The following is a 19056-nucleotide window of genomic DNA, read 5'->3' on the forward strand; positions in this document are numbered from 1 at the left end:
CCTGGCCTCAACTGATCCTCCCAGCTTTGCCTTCCAAATTGATGGAATTATAGGTATGAGCCACTGTACCCCAGCATCTCCTAGCTTTTTTTTTTTTTTTTTTTTTTTACTGCTCCCAGCTGACTCCAAACAAGGGATTCTATAGGAGGAGAAGGAGCCTAACAGAATACTAACCTCAGTGGAGCTGACTCTGCTTATACCGTAGGGGTGGACAGCACAGAATGCAAACCTCCTGAGGACATGGTTAGAACATCAATTTCCGTGGCCCATCATAGACCCCCTGTCTTATAGTGACCAGTATTCTGTAGGTATGTTCTTTGTAGTTTTAGTGTGTCACTGAATGTTCTAATAGGAGTAATTATTAGAATCGTTACAAACAGGGAGGGCACAAGTAATAAATAAACCAGGAGACCAGCCAAGAAACAGCTCTCTGGAAGAGTCTGGAATTTAAAAGCTATTCTAGAACAGTAGCTGCTGTGTGCTCCAGAACTAAGGGGAGATATTTGAACTGGAGCCACTAGAGAAAGCTACCATTGAGAAGTTTTTATTTCATGAGTTAACCTGGGCTTGGTGGTTAAGGCCAATACTTATAATGATTCTCACGAAAAGTCTTGGCTTTGGAGTTTGTTGTATTGGGGGAAATAACAGTTACTGTGATCTCAGAGGGAAAATAGCATCTTTGGTTGCAGATAGATGTGATCTTACAGCCTTCGTGTACTTGACAGAGGGAATGGGTCCCACACTGTGACATGTGTTTGAGGAATTTTGTCTTTAAGCATTTTTGTTGCAGATGTCTGAAACACCTCTGGATCTCGTTACTTGAGTGGTTGTGTGATTCTTTGGATATTTGTAAGTACAAAGAGGAAAATGGATGCCAGCTTTTTTTGTTGATGCTTATTACGTGGGATATGAAGGGTTCTCTACTGTTAGGAATGGATCTGTTTTGATATTAATGATCTTAATAACTTGGCATCTGAAAGTCTGAGACACTGTTAATATTCTTAGTCAAAAAGACCAAGTTCTTCAACCACTTAATAACCCAAATTAAATTTATATTTAACTCCCTGTGAATCTGATGCTTGGAAGGGATGTTGATCCTATTTGATAATAACTTTGAACTTTCTAATTCTCTGTGTCATGGATTCTAAGCCACTTCCGTGTACTTTCAAATGACATTTTAAGAGATTGCTGTTGTTTTTTTTAATGTCCATAAACAAGAAATGTCTGGGAGCAACGAGTGTGGTTTTTCTTACACATTGTCTTATCTTTGCCATTGGAGGTTAACTGTCATCCAGATATGCGTATGAATTGTTGAATGCAAAGGAGCAAACATTCTGGGGGAAGGGAGTAAGTGCTGCAGTTCTTTTGTTTACTTATTTTAATGCTAAAGAACAATGGAAGTGTAGTTCATTTTATAAAAAGCAAGAATCATAAAAGCCCTCTGTATTTTGATTTATAGAGAATATAGTTTATCTCTGAGTGCAATAGCTCAAGATATATCTGGGGACTACAGTGGAATCACAGTGTAATTGTTCGCTTTTGGTGTCATGTTTGGCTTTTAGCATGGATTGTTGTGCGTATCAGTGGCCTTTGATTTCAGAAGGAGCTTGGCTAGGGGAAAACACATAAGGGGAGGAAGCCTCTGTGCCCAAGAGAATGGCATGGGTGTCGCCATTCCCAATTTCCTTGAATTCCTTCTTGGCAGGCCCCACTGTAATATTTCCACAAAACTGTCATAAGTGGCCCTTCTCTGGAGGTAACAAGTGGCTTTCCTAAGAACCAAAAATTCCCTACTCAGCGTGCTGCGACTTGAATGTGGAAATCATTTTAATTTCTTCTTTTCTCTTATGAGGAAATGTCTACGCTTGGTTTGTCAAGACAAGAGAGTTCATTTCTTGTTATTGAAACACTAATGAATTGAAACACGTTGAAGCAAGTAAAAAATCTAAATTAAGCTGGTTTCTCTTAAATAGTTTAAAGCCTTCCTTAGTACAAAATAAATTAAGCATTGTAAAATGAAGTTAATTCAGGTAATTAGTACAGAAGTTTAACTGTATATATCATTGGTATTGCCATTTAAGGGTATAATTAAATTCTCAGAAATCTGCAGAACTTCTAGTTTGGTTTCTATGTTTACCTAACCAGACAAGGAACAAATGTGTGTCAATGTGCAGCTTAACAGAGGGGACTTGAATGGAGAAATTATGCTTAATTATCTAGAACTACTCAGTACTGGGCTTGGAATTTAATCATATTCAAGTAAGTTTCATTTTGTAGCCTATTACCATATACCATATTACTTCATAATTGCCATTATAGGTCCTTATCAAAAATTTTGACTCCTTAAGCAAAAATCAGTAAAACTGTACGTTTGACCCTAAAGCATCTGGTTAGGTAACTGAAGGTGTGAATTTGACAAATCCCTCAGAATAACTTCCTTCAGTCAAGTTAGAAAACTGAACGCTGTGGTACTTGCCTGGAGACCTCTTTTTTCCCATTGACCTTATCTTCCTATTTTAACCTATTTGAATAGATTGTTGTACATGCCTAGGGTATGAAACTAGTATGTAGTGGAAATGGACCTGTTTTATTGATAAAATGAAGAGCAAAATTGTTTTTAAAAATTAATGTATATCACTTTTGTTCTTCAAAAACAAGTGAATTAACCTCAAGGAATTACCCATGCAAAATACCCTTTTGTCAACATGCTATTTAAATTATGTTCTATTTGTAAGAAATGTTTTCCTTCTTGAAACGATTCTGACATTTTGAAAATTTGGTGTAATAATCAAAGGAGCTTTACATTTGAATTGGCCCTAAAGATTTAGGTATGGAAAACCCAGCAATGAAGCATTGGGATTAAATTGATCCACATAGGATTTTGAGGTGCAATGTGGATTTGTTCCCATTTCTGCTCCCATGATCTAAGATAGACCTCTTGTGAAGGTTAAAGTATGTGACCTTGACTCCTTTCCAGAGAATCTTGACGTTCCCCAAGTGGATTCACTTCTGTTTTCTAAGTTGATCTAGTCCTTGCTCAGGACTGATAAAGTCCTAGGCCAACTCTCTACACTGCCTTTTATTTTAGTGTCCCGGATATCTCTGGTAGCTTGTAAATACATTTCCCCTTTAGTCCTGTTCATAACTTTTCAGAAGTATTTCAATATCACGTTGGAATAATACATTTGAGTAGCTGTGCATGAAATGCTGAGAACCTGCAATTGATGAAGCATAGCTCATTTCTTAAGTGTTTTGGACATAGTGACTTGCCATCTGGCCTAACCCACAGGAAAGATGCCCTGCCATAGACATGGGGTCCAGCCTGGGGATCTAGGGGCTGCATAACAGCATGGTGATGCAAGCCACAAAACCTGGGTCCAGGCTGCTGCTTTGCCATTAATTGGTTTTATATGTTTTAGGACAAGTCACTTGCTCTCCCAGGCCTCAGTTTCTTCATCTGGCAAATAAAATTATCTCTAACATTTTAAATGCCACACATGGCTTTTAGTGTACTGAGATAAACATCACTCTCCCATGTATTAATTTCTCCATCTGTTTAAAAACAGTTTGCTACATTGGCAACATAGTGGAACCACCTGGATAGCTTCTAGCTAAATCAGAATCTCTGAGGTTTGGCCTGGGCATTGGTATTTTTAAAGCTTGTAAAGTAATGATTCTCAGGAGACATCATAGTTAAGAACTATTGTTTAAAAATGTGGTGTGTGCATGTAAATACTGGATGTTGAAAGAGACGGGGTCGGCTAAGCGCTGCATGTCTTTTAGAAGAGGGGCTTTTGGCAAATCAGAACTGAACTTACTTTGAAAGAAATGAGTAGGAAAGGCTTTGGGGACAAGGTGTCAGTCAACAGACATACATTTTAATCATATAAAGATATATTTTGTATGTGCCTGAAGGCCCCTGTACATTTCTTCTGCTTTAGACCCTGCACATCCAAACACCACCCCTTCATCTTTGCCAACATTGAGAAATTGTTACCCTCATTCAGAAGATGAGTTTTTAAAGCACCTAAATAATTGTCTGAAATCTTTACATAAACCTCTGGGGTTTGTCTTTGATCCATGATCATTAATACCATTAATAGACTCTCTAAAAGTGCGTGTGAATGTCAAGTTAGCATTTGGCAGGGCAGTGAAAGAATGAACGCTTTTAAAATAGTTTGGCTCAGAAAGTGCATCTGAAATAACCCTGTGGGAAAATCGGGAGAATTTCTCATCCTCCAAAGGATTACCTAGGATGAGATATACTGACCTTGTATTTTAAGTTCAGTTACATTTCTTGAAATCTCATTCATTACCCAGCCTGATTTATTTTTAGGGGGTGAAGTAGTTTATGGGAGGGGCTGTCTGATGATGTACGGTTTTTATGTTTGCTTTTTGTTTTCTGCATAGTTCCCAAAAGATTTTTATCATAACGTGTATATATATTTCTCAGGAAAAAAAAAAAAAAAAAAAAAGGAGAGAGACCAGCTTCTTCATGAGATTTACTACAGCTTTTCTCTCAGTAATAAGAGCTGAAGAATTCTGTCCTCTTCAGGCTCTAAGGCGATCAAACCCCAGAAGGCTGAGTGTGTACAGGGCGAGCAGGGCGCTGACCTCTGCCGGGGGAGAGGTCAGTTCAGCACACAAGACTCAAAAGGGAGGAAGAAAAAGCAACTCCTCAGCAGGGAGTTTGACTTGCTTTAAGGCAGAAGAGCTTTTATAAATGAGTTCCCAGTCTCCCACGCCCTCTTGCCTGCTCTTCTGTTACTATCCTGTCTCTGCGCTTAGACACACACACACACACACACACACACACACACACACACACACACACACACACACACACACACACACACACACACACAGCGCTCCTATTTCCACTCACTGCCTCACATCCTCTCTCCACCTGCCCCAGACTGGCAGACCCTGCTCCAGAGGAGGCAGGTGATGGATTGACTGGGAATTTGTCTAGGCCCAGTGGCTCCCAAGGCCTTTTCAGTTCCTCCTTAACATGCTTGACTGGTGAGAAGAACACGGAGGGCTCTTTCCCAAACCCACTATGGGCGCCTGGGAGGATTAATACCAGCTCCCTCCATCCCTGTTGTCAGAGGCAGAAGGTGGAATGGTAAATCAGGGGGACCTCCAGCCAGCATGTGGGAGACTGGGCTGGGCGTCTGGGATGTGTCCCAGTAGGAGGAGCCTGGAAGGACCTTTCCTAAAACACTGCCAGAGGCTTGCGAAACAGCAGCGCTGCTTTATTCGCCTTCTCCTTAAAATGCTTCCCTGCTGAGCCTTGTCCCAGTGCCCTTCTGCTCAGCATGTTCTGGAGAACAGTGGAAGCAGCCTGGGCAGAGCCTGGAGCATCTAGAAAAGCATTCCCAGGTGACCCTGCAGTGAAATGCCCAATCAATTTCAAAGCATTTATGGGCAAAAGAGCTCTATGCCAGAGATGCAAGGGATGGGCTCTCCGTGGCTGCCAGTGTTCTTGTTTTGATGTTAACAAGAATCTTCACTTGGAAGAACCTTGTGGAGCTCACCTTGAAATCTCTGTACAGGCTCAAAGGCAAGCAGACTCTCCACCCATCTGTGTATTTTCTACAGCAGATTGTCCTTGCTTTCTCTTTGAAGATAGTATTTCTCTTGAAGATAGTATTTCTTGGTACTAGTTTATCAACTCTCATATTCTCCTGGGGCTCTGGTTGTAGGAACGACTTTGACTCTTGTTTCTCATATTTGTCAGGTATAATTCCAGGTCATCATAATATTTTAGAAAAGCTCACTAAATGAGACAAACCTTAACTTTCTGCCACCAGCAATGCATGTCTGCCTAGGCCAGTTGCCCACCATATAAGGGCAATCCTAGTAGAGAGACAGTGGGGGAGAAAAGTTTGGCTTAACATTTAGCCCCTTCTCAGTCCGAAAGAAATGACCACACTGTGCAGTGAAGACAGCCAAGGAGGGAACTTCCTTATAGGGAAAGGCCCTGGGGGTGGGGGAATTAAAAAGTATTTCTAAAATGTCCATCCCACTGTGAAAAACCTCATCCAGAAAACAAGAGTCAAACATTATCATGTTTCTAAGGAGAGAAAACTGGCTCAAGACTTTTGTGTTCTGGAGGTCCTCCAAGGCCAGGCACCTGAGTTTCCCTCATTTGGCACTAATCATAAAACAGCAGCAAGGGGAGGGGATACAGAGGAAAGAACTGTGTTGTATTCTTATTTGCAGGCTGTAGACAGCTATCTACACTCGCAGACCACACACTGTTGTAGACTTTAATTGGGTACCAGGTTTTTGTTCAGTCCTGTAATTCTTTCTTGTCTTGAATGAGCTTTTCTTTCTGCTACACTGGTAGGAGGCACTGAATTGATCAAGGAAAAAGCGGACGATTGGTATAGTCACAATTAAATACAGCATCTACAAGTGACATAGTCTGGTATGATTCCCTTTAGAAGAGGCCTATGTTAATGTTCTATTGCCGTGTAACAAATTACCATATATTTAGTGGCTTAAAACAACAAAGTTATTATCAATGTTTATGAAACCTTATAGTATGGTCCTCTGTTTAGGGTCTCATGGGGATGAAATTAGGGTGTCATCTGGATGTTCAACTAGAGAGAGATCTGCTTCCAAGTTCCCTTATGTTGTTAGCAGAATTCAGTTTCTTGCAGTTGTAGGACTGAGGTCCCTGTCGTCCTGCTGGCTGTTGGCCAGGGATTTCCTAGAAGCTGTTTCTCAGGTCGTTGCCACATGACACCCTCCCCACCCCATATTTCATCAATGGAGAAACTTCCTTTACATTGAATCACTTTCATGCTTTGAATCTCTCTGACTTATGTGACCAGCCAGTGAAAACTCTCTCCTTTCAAAAAGTTCCTGTAATTAGGTCAGCCCCACCCGGATAATCTGTATTTTACGGCCAAGACCAGACTTTAATGACATCGGTAAAATCCCTTCACAGCAGTACCTGGATTAGAGTTTGAGCAAATAACCAAGGGCCAGGAATCTTTGGGGGCCATCATGGAATTCTGCCTACCACTACATCCAACAGCCCTTAGCTCTTCTCTGACTTGGGGCCCGCTTTAATGGTGAAAACACAGGCTGTCATTGGAAATTTACTGAATTCTTTAATCTTTTACTGGACTCTTATTGTTAAGAGAGAATACTGAAAGAAGTGTTCTTCCTACAGCTCTTTTTATGAATATTAACAGTGGCACACACCGTCGTGGCAGATGAGAAAACCGAAGCACGAAGAATTTGAGAAACTTTCCCAAGTTATTAAGTGACAGAGCCTATTATCCAGGTCAGGCCAACCCCCAAGACCCAGAAACTGTGTTGTTAGGCTACACAGGCAGAAAATTCCAAACCAGCAACAGGGAAAGAAGAGCTGCGATTGGAATCAAGGACGTCTGACTCCAGAGAGATACACGCTTGACCATTCAGCAGGCAGCCTGGCTTTGCACACAAAGAAGGTGAAAGTAACAGCGGAGAACGGTCAGACCCACGTGGAGGCAGAACACTCTGGAGGAAATGTTCAGGACGTCTTTTGTAACTGCACTACAGCCAACACTGTCCGCCTGAGAACTCACAGGAAGCATAGAAATAACGGGGCGTGGACGTGGAGAAAGCCGGAGGTTGTGGTGAGACCTCCTCCTCCTCCCCTCCCGCTCCCTTTCCTTTACCCGGAGACGCTTTTTCCTTAGTTTTGTGCAAACCTGCATGCTACGTCACGTTTGTGCTGTGCCTTTCGGCTTTGTGCCTTGAAATTCTTTCAAACAATACCTCTAAAAAAACATCACTGCAAAGCCAGGGAGGGCTCCCAGGGGGTATCCGATTGTTCATATCCTCCACTTGGAGGATTCATGTTTCTGTCCCGGGGATGGGGTTTTCCAAGTCATTCCGCGTGGGTGCCTCAGCGTGGAAGAAACTTCTGCATAATATGTGTAATTCAGGCCTCGCCTGGCACGACAAACAGGTTAAAGGCGACTTGTGGGATATGTTGCTGATCCACCAGCGCCGGGGGGGGAGGCGTGACCTTTCTGGGGTGTCAGGCGGCGGAACAGAGCTGCCCACGGGCAGTTCCGGGAACTCCCAGATGTGTCTGTATCGGCCCCGCTGCACACCGCACGTGGCGAACTGCGTCTCATTCAAGCGACCTGGATGCCAGTATTGTCAGATCCTCAGGTGATTGGTCCGCGACAACCTGGAAGGAACCTGCCAGGGGAAGCGAAAGTGGTTAGGAAACGTGGGATGAGGCCAAAGAATGACTGCCGGCTCCTGCACGGCCAGGGACCTGGCGACAGCGTCGCAGACACTCGGCAACGCTGCACTTCCGCCGTCGCCCGTAAGCTGTGCGCGTGCGTGCGTGCCCGCGCATGCGCAGGGAGGAATGGGCCCTAGCGAGGCTGTGGCTCTCCTCTCTGGACCCTTCTCCTTGCCACTCGTTAAGTCTGTGAAGCAGCAACTAAAAAGGAAACCTGAAACTTCCCAAGAACAAAGCAACGACCTACAAAAGAACGAGGCTTAATCTGCCTTTGATTCAGAAAACACCTATTGCTCCCGGGTTTATGAAGATGTCACTCTCTAGGCAAAACCAGCTCAGATGGGCGACGCTGGCTTAGCGGCCGCGTCCTGTTCGCCCCCCCCACCCCCACCCCCTTGAGCCTTGGCGTCCGTTTTTGTGAAGCGTTGATCTCCCGGTCCCTCACCTTTGAGAATCACGCCAAAGGCATGATCGACCTGGCAAATTCCCAGAAGAGGCAGAAAACAGCAGCCCAGGAAGCAGTAGCCCCCTTTCTAGTCCTGGCTGTTGCCAACTCTCTGTATGACCACGGGCCAGTCCCTGAACCTCTCTAGGCCTCAGTTTCCCCTTCTAGGAAAGTAGTGGGAGTTGGATCCTTTGATCGGTAAGGTCTCCGATTGCATTGACATCCAGTGAGTCTGGGATGAAGGCTTTTCAACTGCACGTATCTCAGCAAGGATGAACTAAAGCAGCTTTTCACTCTTCAAGTGCGGAACAGAGAGGGGGCCAAGCCGTTTGGTTGTCTGAGTAGTCATTAGGAAGCCAGCTGCAAACTTGCATTTCCCTCCGGGATCACGGATGATCCCCACCAGCCCTGCCAAGAGAGCGTCTCTTTAAAACAAAGCTGTTACTTTCATGTTGCTGGCATCTGCGTTTGCTCTCTGGATAATTCAACCCTTGGGTGCCCTGGTGTGGATATTTGCAGGGGGGTGGGTTGGGGGAAACAGCAGGCAGACCTCAATTCAAGGTTCTTACTGGATTTAAGAACCTTTACTCTCCAAGTTAATTTAGCCTGCCTTGCATATCACACGTTAATATTGGACCTATTCGTAATGATACATAATTTGAGACTTGTAAAAGCTGCCTTGGACTTGAAAGAAACACACTCTAAGCCAGGAGGTTGTGCCCGGCATGCAAGAGCAAGTAATACAGGTAGAATGTATGTCCGAAACAAGGGAGCCACGCCCTTTTGACAGGATCTCGGAGGATGCCATGCAGGTGTTTGGGCCCCTTGGCTGCCAGGCAACCATACCACTGCAGACCTTCAAGCCTCACTACCCCCATCTTGCTCTTACTTTTAACAACCATTGGAAGGCAATTGTTCAAAAAGGGAAATTCGTTATTTTTAATAGACCCTGAAGTATTTCATGGACTTGAAGTGATGCAACAAGATTGCCCTAATGGTTTCTAAACTTTGTTTTTAAGACTTCTGGGGCCAGAACCATAAAGAACTGCCTCAGGCACCCTTCTACCTCAGATAACCAAGCTGTTTGTTGGCATTGTTGGAGACTGACATAGCCTGAGCTGGGATGTTTAGCTGCTTGTGGGGTGGAAAAAAAAATGTTAAGAAAAATAATTGTTGTTTTTGCAAACTATCTATTTAAAAACAGAACCTCAGGAAGCAGATTTCTGTTCCAATGCTTGGATGAATCAGAGCTTACAAAGTATAAATACACATTAGCAGGAGGAGGCTTCCCATAACCCATGTGCTTGTGTGTCTTCCCAGACCAGGAACCTCTGAACTCCTGTTTCTCATTCCCACTAGAAGCAAGAAAGAGACTCACAGTAGAAACGGAAATAATGGAGCATTGCTCAGCCCAAGTTTCAAACCCCTGTAGGCCTGATTCTCCCCCCACCCCTTTTAGAGGCAAGTGATTTTAAGCTGTACCCTTGCTCACTTTGGGGCAGACAGGTGTTAACTTATTTAGAAAGATGGGAAACCTGTGCTCTGGAACCTTTGGCTCTTTGCTGCCTAAGAAATATTACTAAATAAGTTAACTTTGACTCTCTGACCCCTCAGATCAGGTAGTAAACATAAAGCACTTCGACCACAACTTGCTCAAGGGGCAGTGTAATTATTTTACTTAAAAATGATGTCAGGTGGCAATTTAGCAACAAACTGGCTTCCAGGCTATTTAATTCAGTTTAACAAGAAGGAAAAACATTATAATTAATGAAGAGCTTGTACTTTAGCAGAGTTCTAAATTTTTACTGTACATAAGCGGGAGAGGAACATGGCTTGTTGAAACCTCAGATTCCCAGGCCCCACTTCTGATATATTTAGGGGTCTTGGGTTGGGCCTAGGAATCTGCATCTCAAATGAAAACCTTAAACCCATTTGCAAGTCATGCTTCTAATCATTACTCTGTCTCATTTGGCTTTTAGTCAATTAAGACACATCCTCCCCACCACTTCTATTGCAATTCCACAACATGTAAGTCTAAAATCTCAGAACTGTTTCCTCCCCTAAAACATCCAACTTCAAGGCTTTCCTGGAGTTTCAAGATATATTCTAATGCTACAATTCTAGCCAGCCAAGTTTCTGGACTGCAAATTCTTTCTCTTCCAGAGCCCCTTTAAGGAAGGCCCATGGAGCATGGTGAAGGCACGAAGTCCCTTCTTTTCTACTCTGATCTCAGGAAAACCAGGGCTCCATTGCCTGCTTCCTTTTCCCTGGAGAAAGGGAAAACTCACCCTTCAGAAGATTCTGGCTTTGAGCCACACCCAGGGTAGCCCTCCCACCACCAAGAGCATCCCAGACAGAAGTCTCCTTAAGACAACACCCGTGAATATCAACATCACTTCCCTCCTGAAATGAAGAGTTACAGCGGCTCATTAAGCTATTTTTTTCTTGGCACAGCAGCCTTTGGCAGCTACCCAAGGAATTCTGGGGTCCTGCGGAATCCAAGCTTACAAGCCGCCAGAACCAGGTGTTGCTTCAGGATGGTGTTTGAAGCCAGTGCCGCTAAACCAGACTGTCTGCTGGCTAGTAAGGTCTGTACTTCTCCCTCCCTTCAACCCCACCTTGCAGAAACCAGCTGTCTACCCGCAGAGATTAGCGACAAAGTATTGCTACACTAGGCAAGGAGACGTCATGAGAAGCCAGACTCCTCATGGTCTAGGTCCTTCAGGCTGCCCGTGCAATGAGCCAAAACAGTGCTGGCAGCTCCTAGGGCTGTCACAACTCACTCCTTCAATGGCCTTTGCTCATGCAGAGGACACTTAAAGCCTGTCATCCATTCTTACACTAGATACCTATTAGAGAACACTGCTCTGAGCCTAGTAGAAAACAGCTTCCCCAAGAAGGAAAGAAGAAAAACCCCATCAGCTTTTGCTCCTTTCAGTTTGTTGCACCAGTTGGGTTCCACTATGAAAACCGGAGGAGGGGGGGATGGGGCTGACTGAGGCAGTAGGGGACAGCTCTGGGAAGGGTAAAGCTTTGGCTTTCTGACCAGAAAGCAGGGAACCCCTGGCACCTCTGCACAGCTGCTGGATGCTGTCCACATGCTCGTCACCTCAGCTCCTTCCTCGGTGCAGATGTGCCAGAGGCAAGTTTCCTCCACACCCCACTCCACAATGTGGGGACAGGGCCCTGAGCTTCCACCACTATACCATATTGACCTCTGGTCCCCAGAAATCAAAAGTGAGAACCACAGCTCTCCTGCCCTTTATAGGCAAGGACAGCCCGACACTGGAAACTTGTGGAAAGCCAGAAACCCAGCAGCACCCCAAGACTGCATGGCCAGGCAAGCAGAACACTTACATGCCCTGGGACCAAGGTGAGGAGTAGATGGGCCCTAACACCAGAAGCTTCTAACTACTGCCTCCGGTGCAGCGAAGAAACCACCCCAGGGGTAAACATGCACAAAAGTTGCAAGGGTGGGGGCTATAATGATATAACAGAACATTAATATGAATCCAAACAGCCAAGGGGGTGGAAAAAGAAAAAGCATTAAGTCTCCCTCTTCATCCCCCAACACCAATTCCAAACTCTTTACAACCGTTTTAGTGCAGTGGCCAGTTCCCGTGAGTGCTCCCAAACAATTCACCTCCACACTGCAGGCCATTAATCCAGTGGTGTTTATTCAAGCAGTATTCACACTTGCTGTTGAATAACAAGGGAATCAAGGCTCCCCCTCGATGGGGCTCCCACCGCAGCCCCAGGTTTTTGAGAACTTCAGATGAATTTCGTGGTTGAAAAGCCTTTCAGTTCTTGTCAGTGCCCCTGTCAGGCACAGCCTATTAGAGCCCATTACCAGGCACAGGCTCAGTGGGGTGGCAAATGCAGAGCAAAGCCCAGCAGACCTACGTAAGCTCAGAAGAGGCCACACTGTTCCATGTTTTCATACAAAAAATTTAATAAATATTACTTTTCAAAATTTATTGCCAGGAACAACACATCAAAGATGCATTTTTATGTTCATATAACACTAATAGGACAATACAAAGTCTCCTCACGGTCTCAATGGTGAACCAACAAGATTACTCTGTTTTATAAGCCTTTTTGATCTTAAGCTTTGTAATAGCACTTTGATTTCCTCACTTAAGGCAGGCAGTGTACTCTATGGCAAATCTAAACAGTGATCTTACTGGACATTTTATGGTTCAAGTATTCAACTAGCTTATTAGAATACTCCCTAAATGCAGATTAAAAAAAAATTCTACAAGTGGTTCAGTATTACATACGAATGGTGAAAAGAAATCAGAATTTACAAAACAAGATTGGTGTGCTTCCAAAGTTTCACACAATTAATTTGATATTTTTAATGATATTCAACCACTCACATTTTTGGCTACGTTAAGTCATAGCTCAGCTTGTTCCCTTAAACTGCTCCGTAGCAGATCACCTGCCTGTCTCTTTTCAAGTCTAAAGCAGAAAAAAAAAAAAACAAAAAACCTGTTCTAGACTAATTCTCAAACTGCCTCAGTCAGTCCCTTAAAACATGTTTTAAAGTGATGCTATAGAAGGTGTTTTAAACATCTGACGTCATACAAAAAAATTCCATCAGTATTCCAGGCACAGAAGCCCATCCTATCGTTTTAAAATAAACTATTTTCAAACACCTTAATTTTGGCTTATAGGCAACAAGTAATGAGAAAATAAGTTCAAAAAATAAAGCCATACACTTACAATGCTATCAAAAACCTTCAATTCTAAACACGTACATATAAATAAAAAGGAATGATGTTTTAAGGCTCTTGATTATTAAGTTAATAAATCAAATATACACAGTGATTAATAAAAAAAAAGAATTATTTACATAACTATACAAAATTCTACTTTTGACACATTTTTCCTCTTTAAATTCTTCATTTTACCAGCAACGGCTGACATCAAAGTTCCCCCCTCCCCCAACAACAAAAAAATACAATAAAAAAAATAAATAATAAACTCATTTGTGATAGTTGCTGTGGTTCTGAGCTGCGAAAGGCACTTTCAAATACAGAACTACTTGTACGTCATCATAAAACCAATATACAAAAACAACTCAAGAGTCAATAAATATAAATAAAACTATGATCCTAAGGACTGCATCACCATTAGGACATCTGGCAGAAGTGGAAGCTCAAGGACTAGGAGCTGGGCGGTCTCCCGGGAGCCCGATCCGAGACACGTCGGCTGCAGGAGAACATACACCAGGGCACTGACTAGTTTTTGCATAGCTGTGAGACGCAGCGCTTGAATTCCCAGCCAACCACAGAAACTACCATTGCCAGTGTAAGCCAGCTTGTCAAAACTTAAATTAACACAGGGATTCTAAGTCAACACCAGCCTCAGACTCGAATATGACACAACAGTTTTAAAGAACTACAAGCCCTCAGAACTACCTAGTGGCAGCAGCACCTACTGTCTGCTATACGATGTACTCCATCCGGTTTAAGCTTTGGGCACTTTCCAAGTCTCTGTTGTCCTGTTTGTTTGTCCAGTTTGGGTGTTTTGTCGGCGTGCCGTTGGGGGGCTTCTCTTCTCTGTCTACCAGCGTGTACGCCGGCTGTTTGGCAAACCGGGCTTTCTGCTGGTGTTTATCCATGTCGTCCTCCTCCACTTCGGAGTTGTGTGTCCTTATTTTTGACATTTTGGAGTTTTTGTTCTCGTAATCCTTGATGGGGACCGTGTTGGCTCCATGTTTCTCGATGGGGTTTTTGATCTGGTTCAGCTGTTCCCGCACGTTGTTGGTGGTGTTGTCCTCAGAGGCTGAGTGAGTGTGGCTGCTGGGCTTCCGCCGTTTCCGTAGGCACCAGTAGAAGGCCGTCACCAAGCAACAGATCCAAGCCACCGTTAAGACAGAGCTCAGCAAAGGAACCAGGAAATCTGTAGTAAAGCAGGCACAAAACCAATGAACTCTCCCCAGCCAAAAAAAAAAAAAAAGCAAAGCCATCATCATGGGAACAAAATACCAATAGTGCTTCTCCTGTCCTTAGTCCCTAAGAGGGGTGCCATGGGGACAAGTCCCTTTTCACAACTGCTATTGTCACTTCACAGCTTGATAAGCAAGTGCTGGGATCAGGGTCCTTGGAGACCTTGACACTTTTGTCCCTGCAGAGAGCGAGTAGAACAGCAGCTCCCCCAGGCTCTCCAGTGGCACATAGGAAGGGCAGTGTCTGGTTAAGTCAAGGGCAGCTCATAGAGGAGCTGGTTTTCAGAATTACCAGAAAGCTGATTCAAATCAGCACAGACGGTGCAAATGCCCCATGGTCGGAACAGTGATGCACGAGATCCTCAAAAGAGGAAGTCTGGTCGTCCTACAGGGCCATCAAGCCTTGCAGCACTCAGGAGTGGCCGTCCCATGACACCAAAATGCCAAATCAGGCTTTGCACAGCTTCAAGCTCGAGGATAAGTGGTGCTCTGCCCCAGGGCTTGGTGATGATCTAGACACAACACCTGCTCTGCAGGGAGCCCACACAGCTTTTTGGCAGGAGAAAAGTCAGGCAGCCCTCCACCCCCATCAGCAATGTGACCTTGGTCAAGTACGCTGGCCTCAGTTCTCCCACCAGTTAAATTGGGGGCTCCGTTGAAGAGTAGGATACGACCAGGTAATTCCCCACCTGATGGTTTCACTGAATGGTGAAATGACATCCATTGGCCAGTCATCACAAAAGGGAGCATTCCCGCTAGACCTACCTGTTCTGTTCTTCAGAGGGCGCCTCTGAACTCTCACTTCCGCAACAGCAGCGATGAGCGAGCTGTTGCCGTCACGTTTACTAACGAGATCTATTATTTTGTCAGTGATTTCCTTGATTGGGTTTCCATCATCCCGTATGTCTTCAGCAGACTGGAAAAAAATGTCAGACTTGAGAGTCAAGGCTGCATTGACTATGTTGCCCTTATTCAAAGTTACTTGACGATACACGTATGTAAAGCTGCCCGCGCAACCCCACATATCTGCGCCATTTGGATACTGGCTCACTGAAGTTTGTTAACTACCTTGCAATCAAATAATTAGGTGTCAGTGGGTTTTGTACTTACAATGGCCACATGTATTTCATTGTTCGCTGACGGGGAAGGCTCACAAGCTATGTAGATTGAATATTCAGCCGAAACATTCTTCAAAATATTCAAATTCCTCAATTCGCTGCAAATGTGCTCTGTTGTAAGACCCTAAAATGATTTTAAAAATCCACACGTTTAAGACATTGAAAGAAAAAAAGGCTGATGTTCTCTCTTTGCAGTTAGCCTAAATTCCTGTCTTACAGCAGAGTGAGGCTTGAACTTAGCCTAAGGAGATCCTAGCTTGTGACATTCCTTTAAAACGAGCAGATACACACCATTCCAAATTTTCAAAGGTACGTACCGGTGACATCATCTCTTTGTTAAAGGTGAACGTGATGTTTGCACAATTATCCTGGTAATAGGAGTCAGAGGCGCACTTCGTTTTCACCGGCTGGAGACTGGAAGAGCGACACTCGCCCACACCGGTGCAGGGGCGGACAAAGCACTGGTCATCCAGGATGGGGATGCAGCTCTGCCCACTGGGGCACTCGCTGTGCCCTTTGTGGAGCAGGCAAGGTCGGGGGCCACACCAGACCTAGAAAGAAGAAAACAGGAGCTAGGAAGCTTAGCAGGAACACCCACCCCGATTCCAGAACACACGGGAACAACAGTGGCCATCACACCCTACCTTTGAGCAGGCAATCCGTCCATTCATGCACTGGCAGGTATTACAGTCGTCGTCCCACTTGGCTCCGTCTGGTATCACACTCCCCATGGTGACGCAAGGTCGCCCTGAAACTGACAGGTAGAGACCCACGAGCAGGAGTTTATTTTTCTGTAGACCAGATCAATTCTCAACTCCTCACTCCCTCCCCCTCTTATGAAATGCCTACAACTGTGCCCTTTTTGTCACATAAAGATGGTTCTGCCCACAAAAACAGACATGTCCTTCCACCCCTGCCACGCTGAGCTTGGCCACGTGACCTGCTTTGGCCAATGCAATGTCAGCAGATGTGCTGTGGGCAGAGCCTTTCACCGGGCTTTCACTGTGCCTGACCTGTTGTGTGCCCACCACCTGCCATGAAAATATACCCCAGTCATTGTTCAGCCTGCACCCAACCCGCAGCATAATCACTCTGTCCACCCTGCAGGTCATAAGCAGGGGAAAAAAAAAAAAAAAAAATTCTTGCCAAAAGCCACCGAAGACTTAGGATAGCTTGGTTCACAGTACTGTAGCAACAGCTAACCAAAGCAACAGTTACCCCTGTTTGGGGAGAGACCCCTCATGTTTCCCTTTCCTTGTAGCCCCCATGGTGTGTTCCTTCCCTGAGCACAGCACCCAGTTGTGAACAATCAAACTGGTAACTGCAATGCCTGCTCAGCGCGGAAGACCTAGGGGCAGCTGGGCTTGGCACACATACCTTCCTGGCACGTGGCACCACTGTGCCCCGGGGGGCAGACACACCGGTACCCGTTGATCTCATCCACACAGGTCGCCCCAAAGGCACAAGGTGAAGACTGGCATTCGTTGATGTCTACAAGAAACGGAGTTCAAGTTTAGGGTCCAATGGAATGCAGCAATGGTTTTTGAAGTTTTTTTTATTGACAGATAGAAAAGCACAATCACATAAAGTAAAATGTTCACTCATGTACCCAGTGCTCAAAGAAACAGATCAGCAGTATCCCAGAAGCCTCCAACAATCCCTGACCCTCCCCCCGCCTCCAAAGATTACTACTATCCTGACTTCTAACAGCCGAGAATCATTTTGGGAGGCGGTATTTTTATTTAAGTTCCTTGTTTTGTGACAGCACAATATACAGCAAGGCTGGTAAACGTTTCCTGAGAAGAGCCAGCCAGTAAATAGTTTAGGCTTTGCAGGCCACACAGTCTCTGTCACAACTACTCAACTCTGCTGTGGCATCATGAAAGTAGCCATACACAATACACAAACTAATGAGTGTGGCTATGTGCCAATAAAACTTTATAAAGACAGACAGTGGGCTAGATTGGCCCCTAGGCCATAGTTTGCCAATCCCTGACTAAGAAAAATGAAGCAGATATGAGCTCCTCCATCCAGTGCCAAAGTCCAGTCAATCCCAGACTTGGATTTCAAGCACCAGTAAAATTTCAAACAATTTGGGTACAAGAACAAACAAACACTAACAACTACTCTAGCATCTATTTTTTTTGGGGGGGGCATAGAAGAGCATGTAAGAAAGCAGAGAAAAGCCTCAAAAGAATAAACTTTAAGCTTCCTGAAAAACTGCATTGCCTGCCCCAACTTTTCTGTTTTAATCACTTTCTCCTGGGCCTCATCAAACCCATCGCAGAGCAGCCTTTGGAAGCCACAGTCCCACTCCCTCCCATTTACCTTAGCCCTGTCCCACGCCAGCACAGCTGCGGTTAATGTCCACTGGCCCATAATTTCATGTTAGTCACAGGGGAAAAGCACACTTTCCTCAGGGCCCCAGTGTAGACGAGCTGTCAAATCCTGTGGCTGACACTCTCTCCCCCAGAACAGGTAGGGCTGCAAGATCCAGGCAACTACTGGTAGGCACACCTGGGAGGATCCAGCCAGGGGCATCTTAATCCTCACTGGAGTTGGGAGATTACTGCTTTGTCAGGGCTACTTAAAGGGAAGTGTGGCTTTAATTGTTTTTGAAGAGGCAAAGTCTCTGGGGCCAAGGAGTGGAATGGGTGAATAAACCACTGGGAAAGCCAGACAGGGACAGTCCTTACTTATTCTGCAGTCGGGCCCAGCAAAACCTGGGGCGCATTCACACCGGTACCAGTTGTCCCCATCCACGCAGGTGCCACTGTTGTAACTAAGAAGAAAGCAAAGACCACGTCAGTTACCAAACTCCGGCTGCCCATCAATCACACGTAGCCACACTAGTTGCCGTCAGCGGCTCTCAACCCCTGGGCTGTACTCGCAATGGCCTGGAGCTTTCCAAGTCCTGATGCCTGGGTCCCACACCTCCAGAGAGTCTAACTGCTTGGGGCTTGGTTGCAGCCTAGGCACTGGGACCTTTCAAAGCTCCCCGGGTGATACTAGTGTGCAGCCAACGTTGCAAATCACTGCTCTAAATGAAGACACAACCTGGCTAATTAAAGTGTGGTCCTCGAAGCAGCAGGATCAGCTTCACCTGGGAGCTCATTAGAAAAGCAGCGACTGACGCCCCACCCCAGACCTCCTGAATCAGAACCTGCATTTTGAACCTGATCTCGGGGTGATTCCCACACACATTATGGCCGGCAAGTGCCGGCTTGAAAGGGGGCTGTGACACTCACCAGGGATGAGGGCTGCAGTCATTGGTATCTGC

General features: G+C 45.0%; 1 protein-coding gene across 1 annotated transcript in view; it reads right to left on the reverse strand.

The window, feature by feature from the left end:
* Nucleotides 1-12361: 12361 nt before the first annotated feature.
* Nucleotides 12362-19056, reverse strand: part of JAG1 (jagged canonical Notch ligand 1) — a 35861-nt gene continuing 29166 nt past the window's right edge. The window contains exons 19-26 of the mRNA XM_045529440.1: nt 19025-19052; nt 18473-18558; nt 17154-17267; nt 16421-16530; nt 16094-16327; nt 15769-15900; nt 15424-15574; nt 12362-14612 (exon numbers count right to left, since the gene is read on the reverse strand). Of these exons, the coding sequence (XP_045385396.1) occupies nt 14155-14612; nt 15424-15574; nt 15769-15900; nt 16094-16327; nt 16421-16530; nt 17154-17267; nt 18473-18558; nt 19025-19052 (1313 nt within the window). The 3' untranslated portion in view covers nt 12362-14154. The remainder of the gene's footprint in view (nt 14613-15423; nt 15575-15768; nt 15901-16093; nt 16328-16420; nt 16531-17153; nt 17268-18472; nt 18559-19024; nt 19053-19056) is intronic.

This window comes from Lemur catta, chromosome 17 (assembly GCF_020740605.2).
Source record: "Lemur catta isolate mLemCat1 chromosome 17, mLemCat1.pri, whole genome shotgun sequence".
Lineage (NCBI taxonomy): Eukaryota > Metazoa > Chordata > Mammalia > Primates > Lemuridae > Lemur > Lemur catta.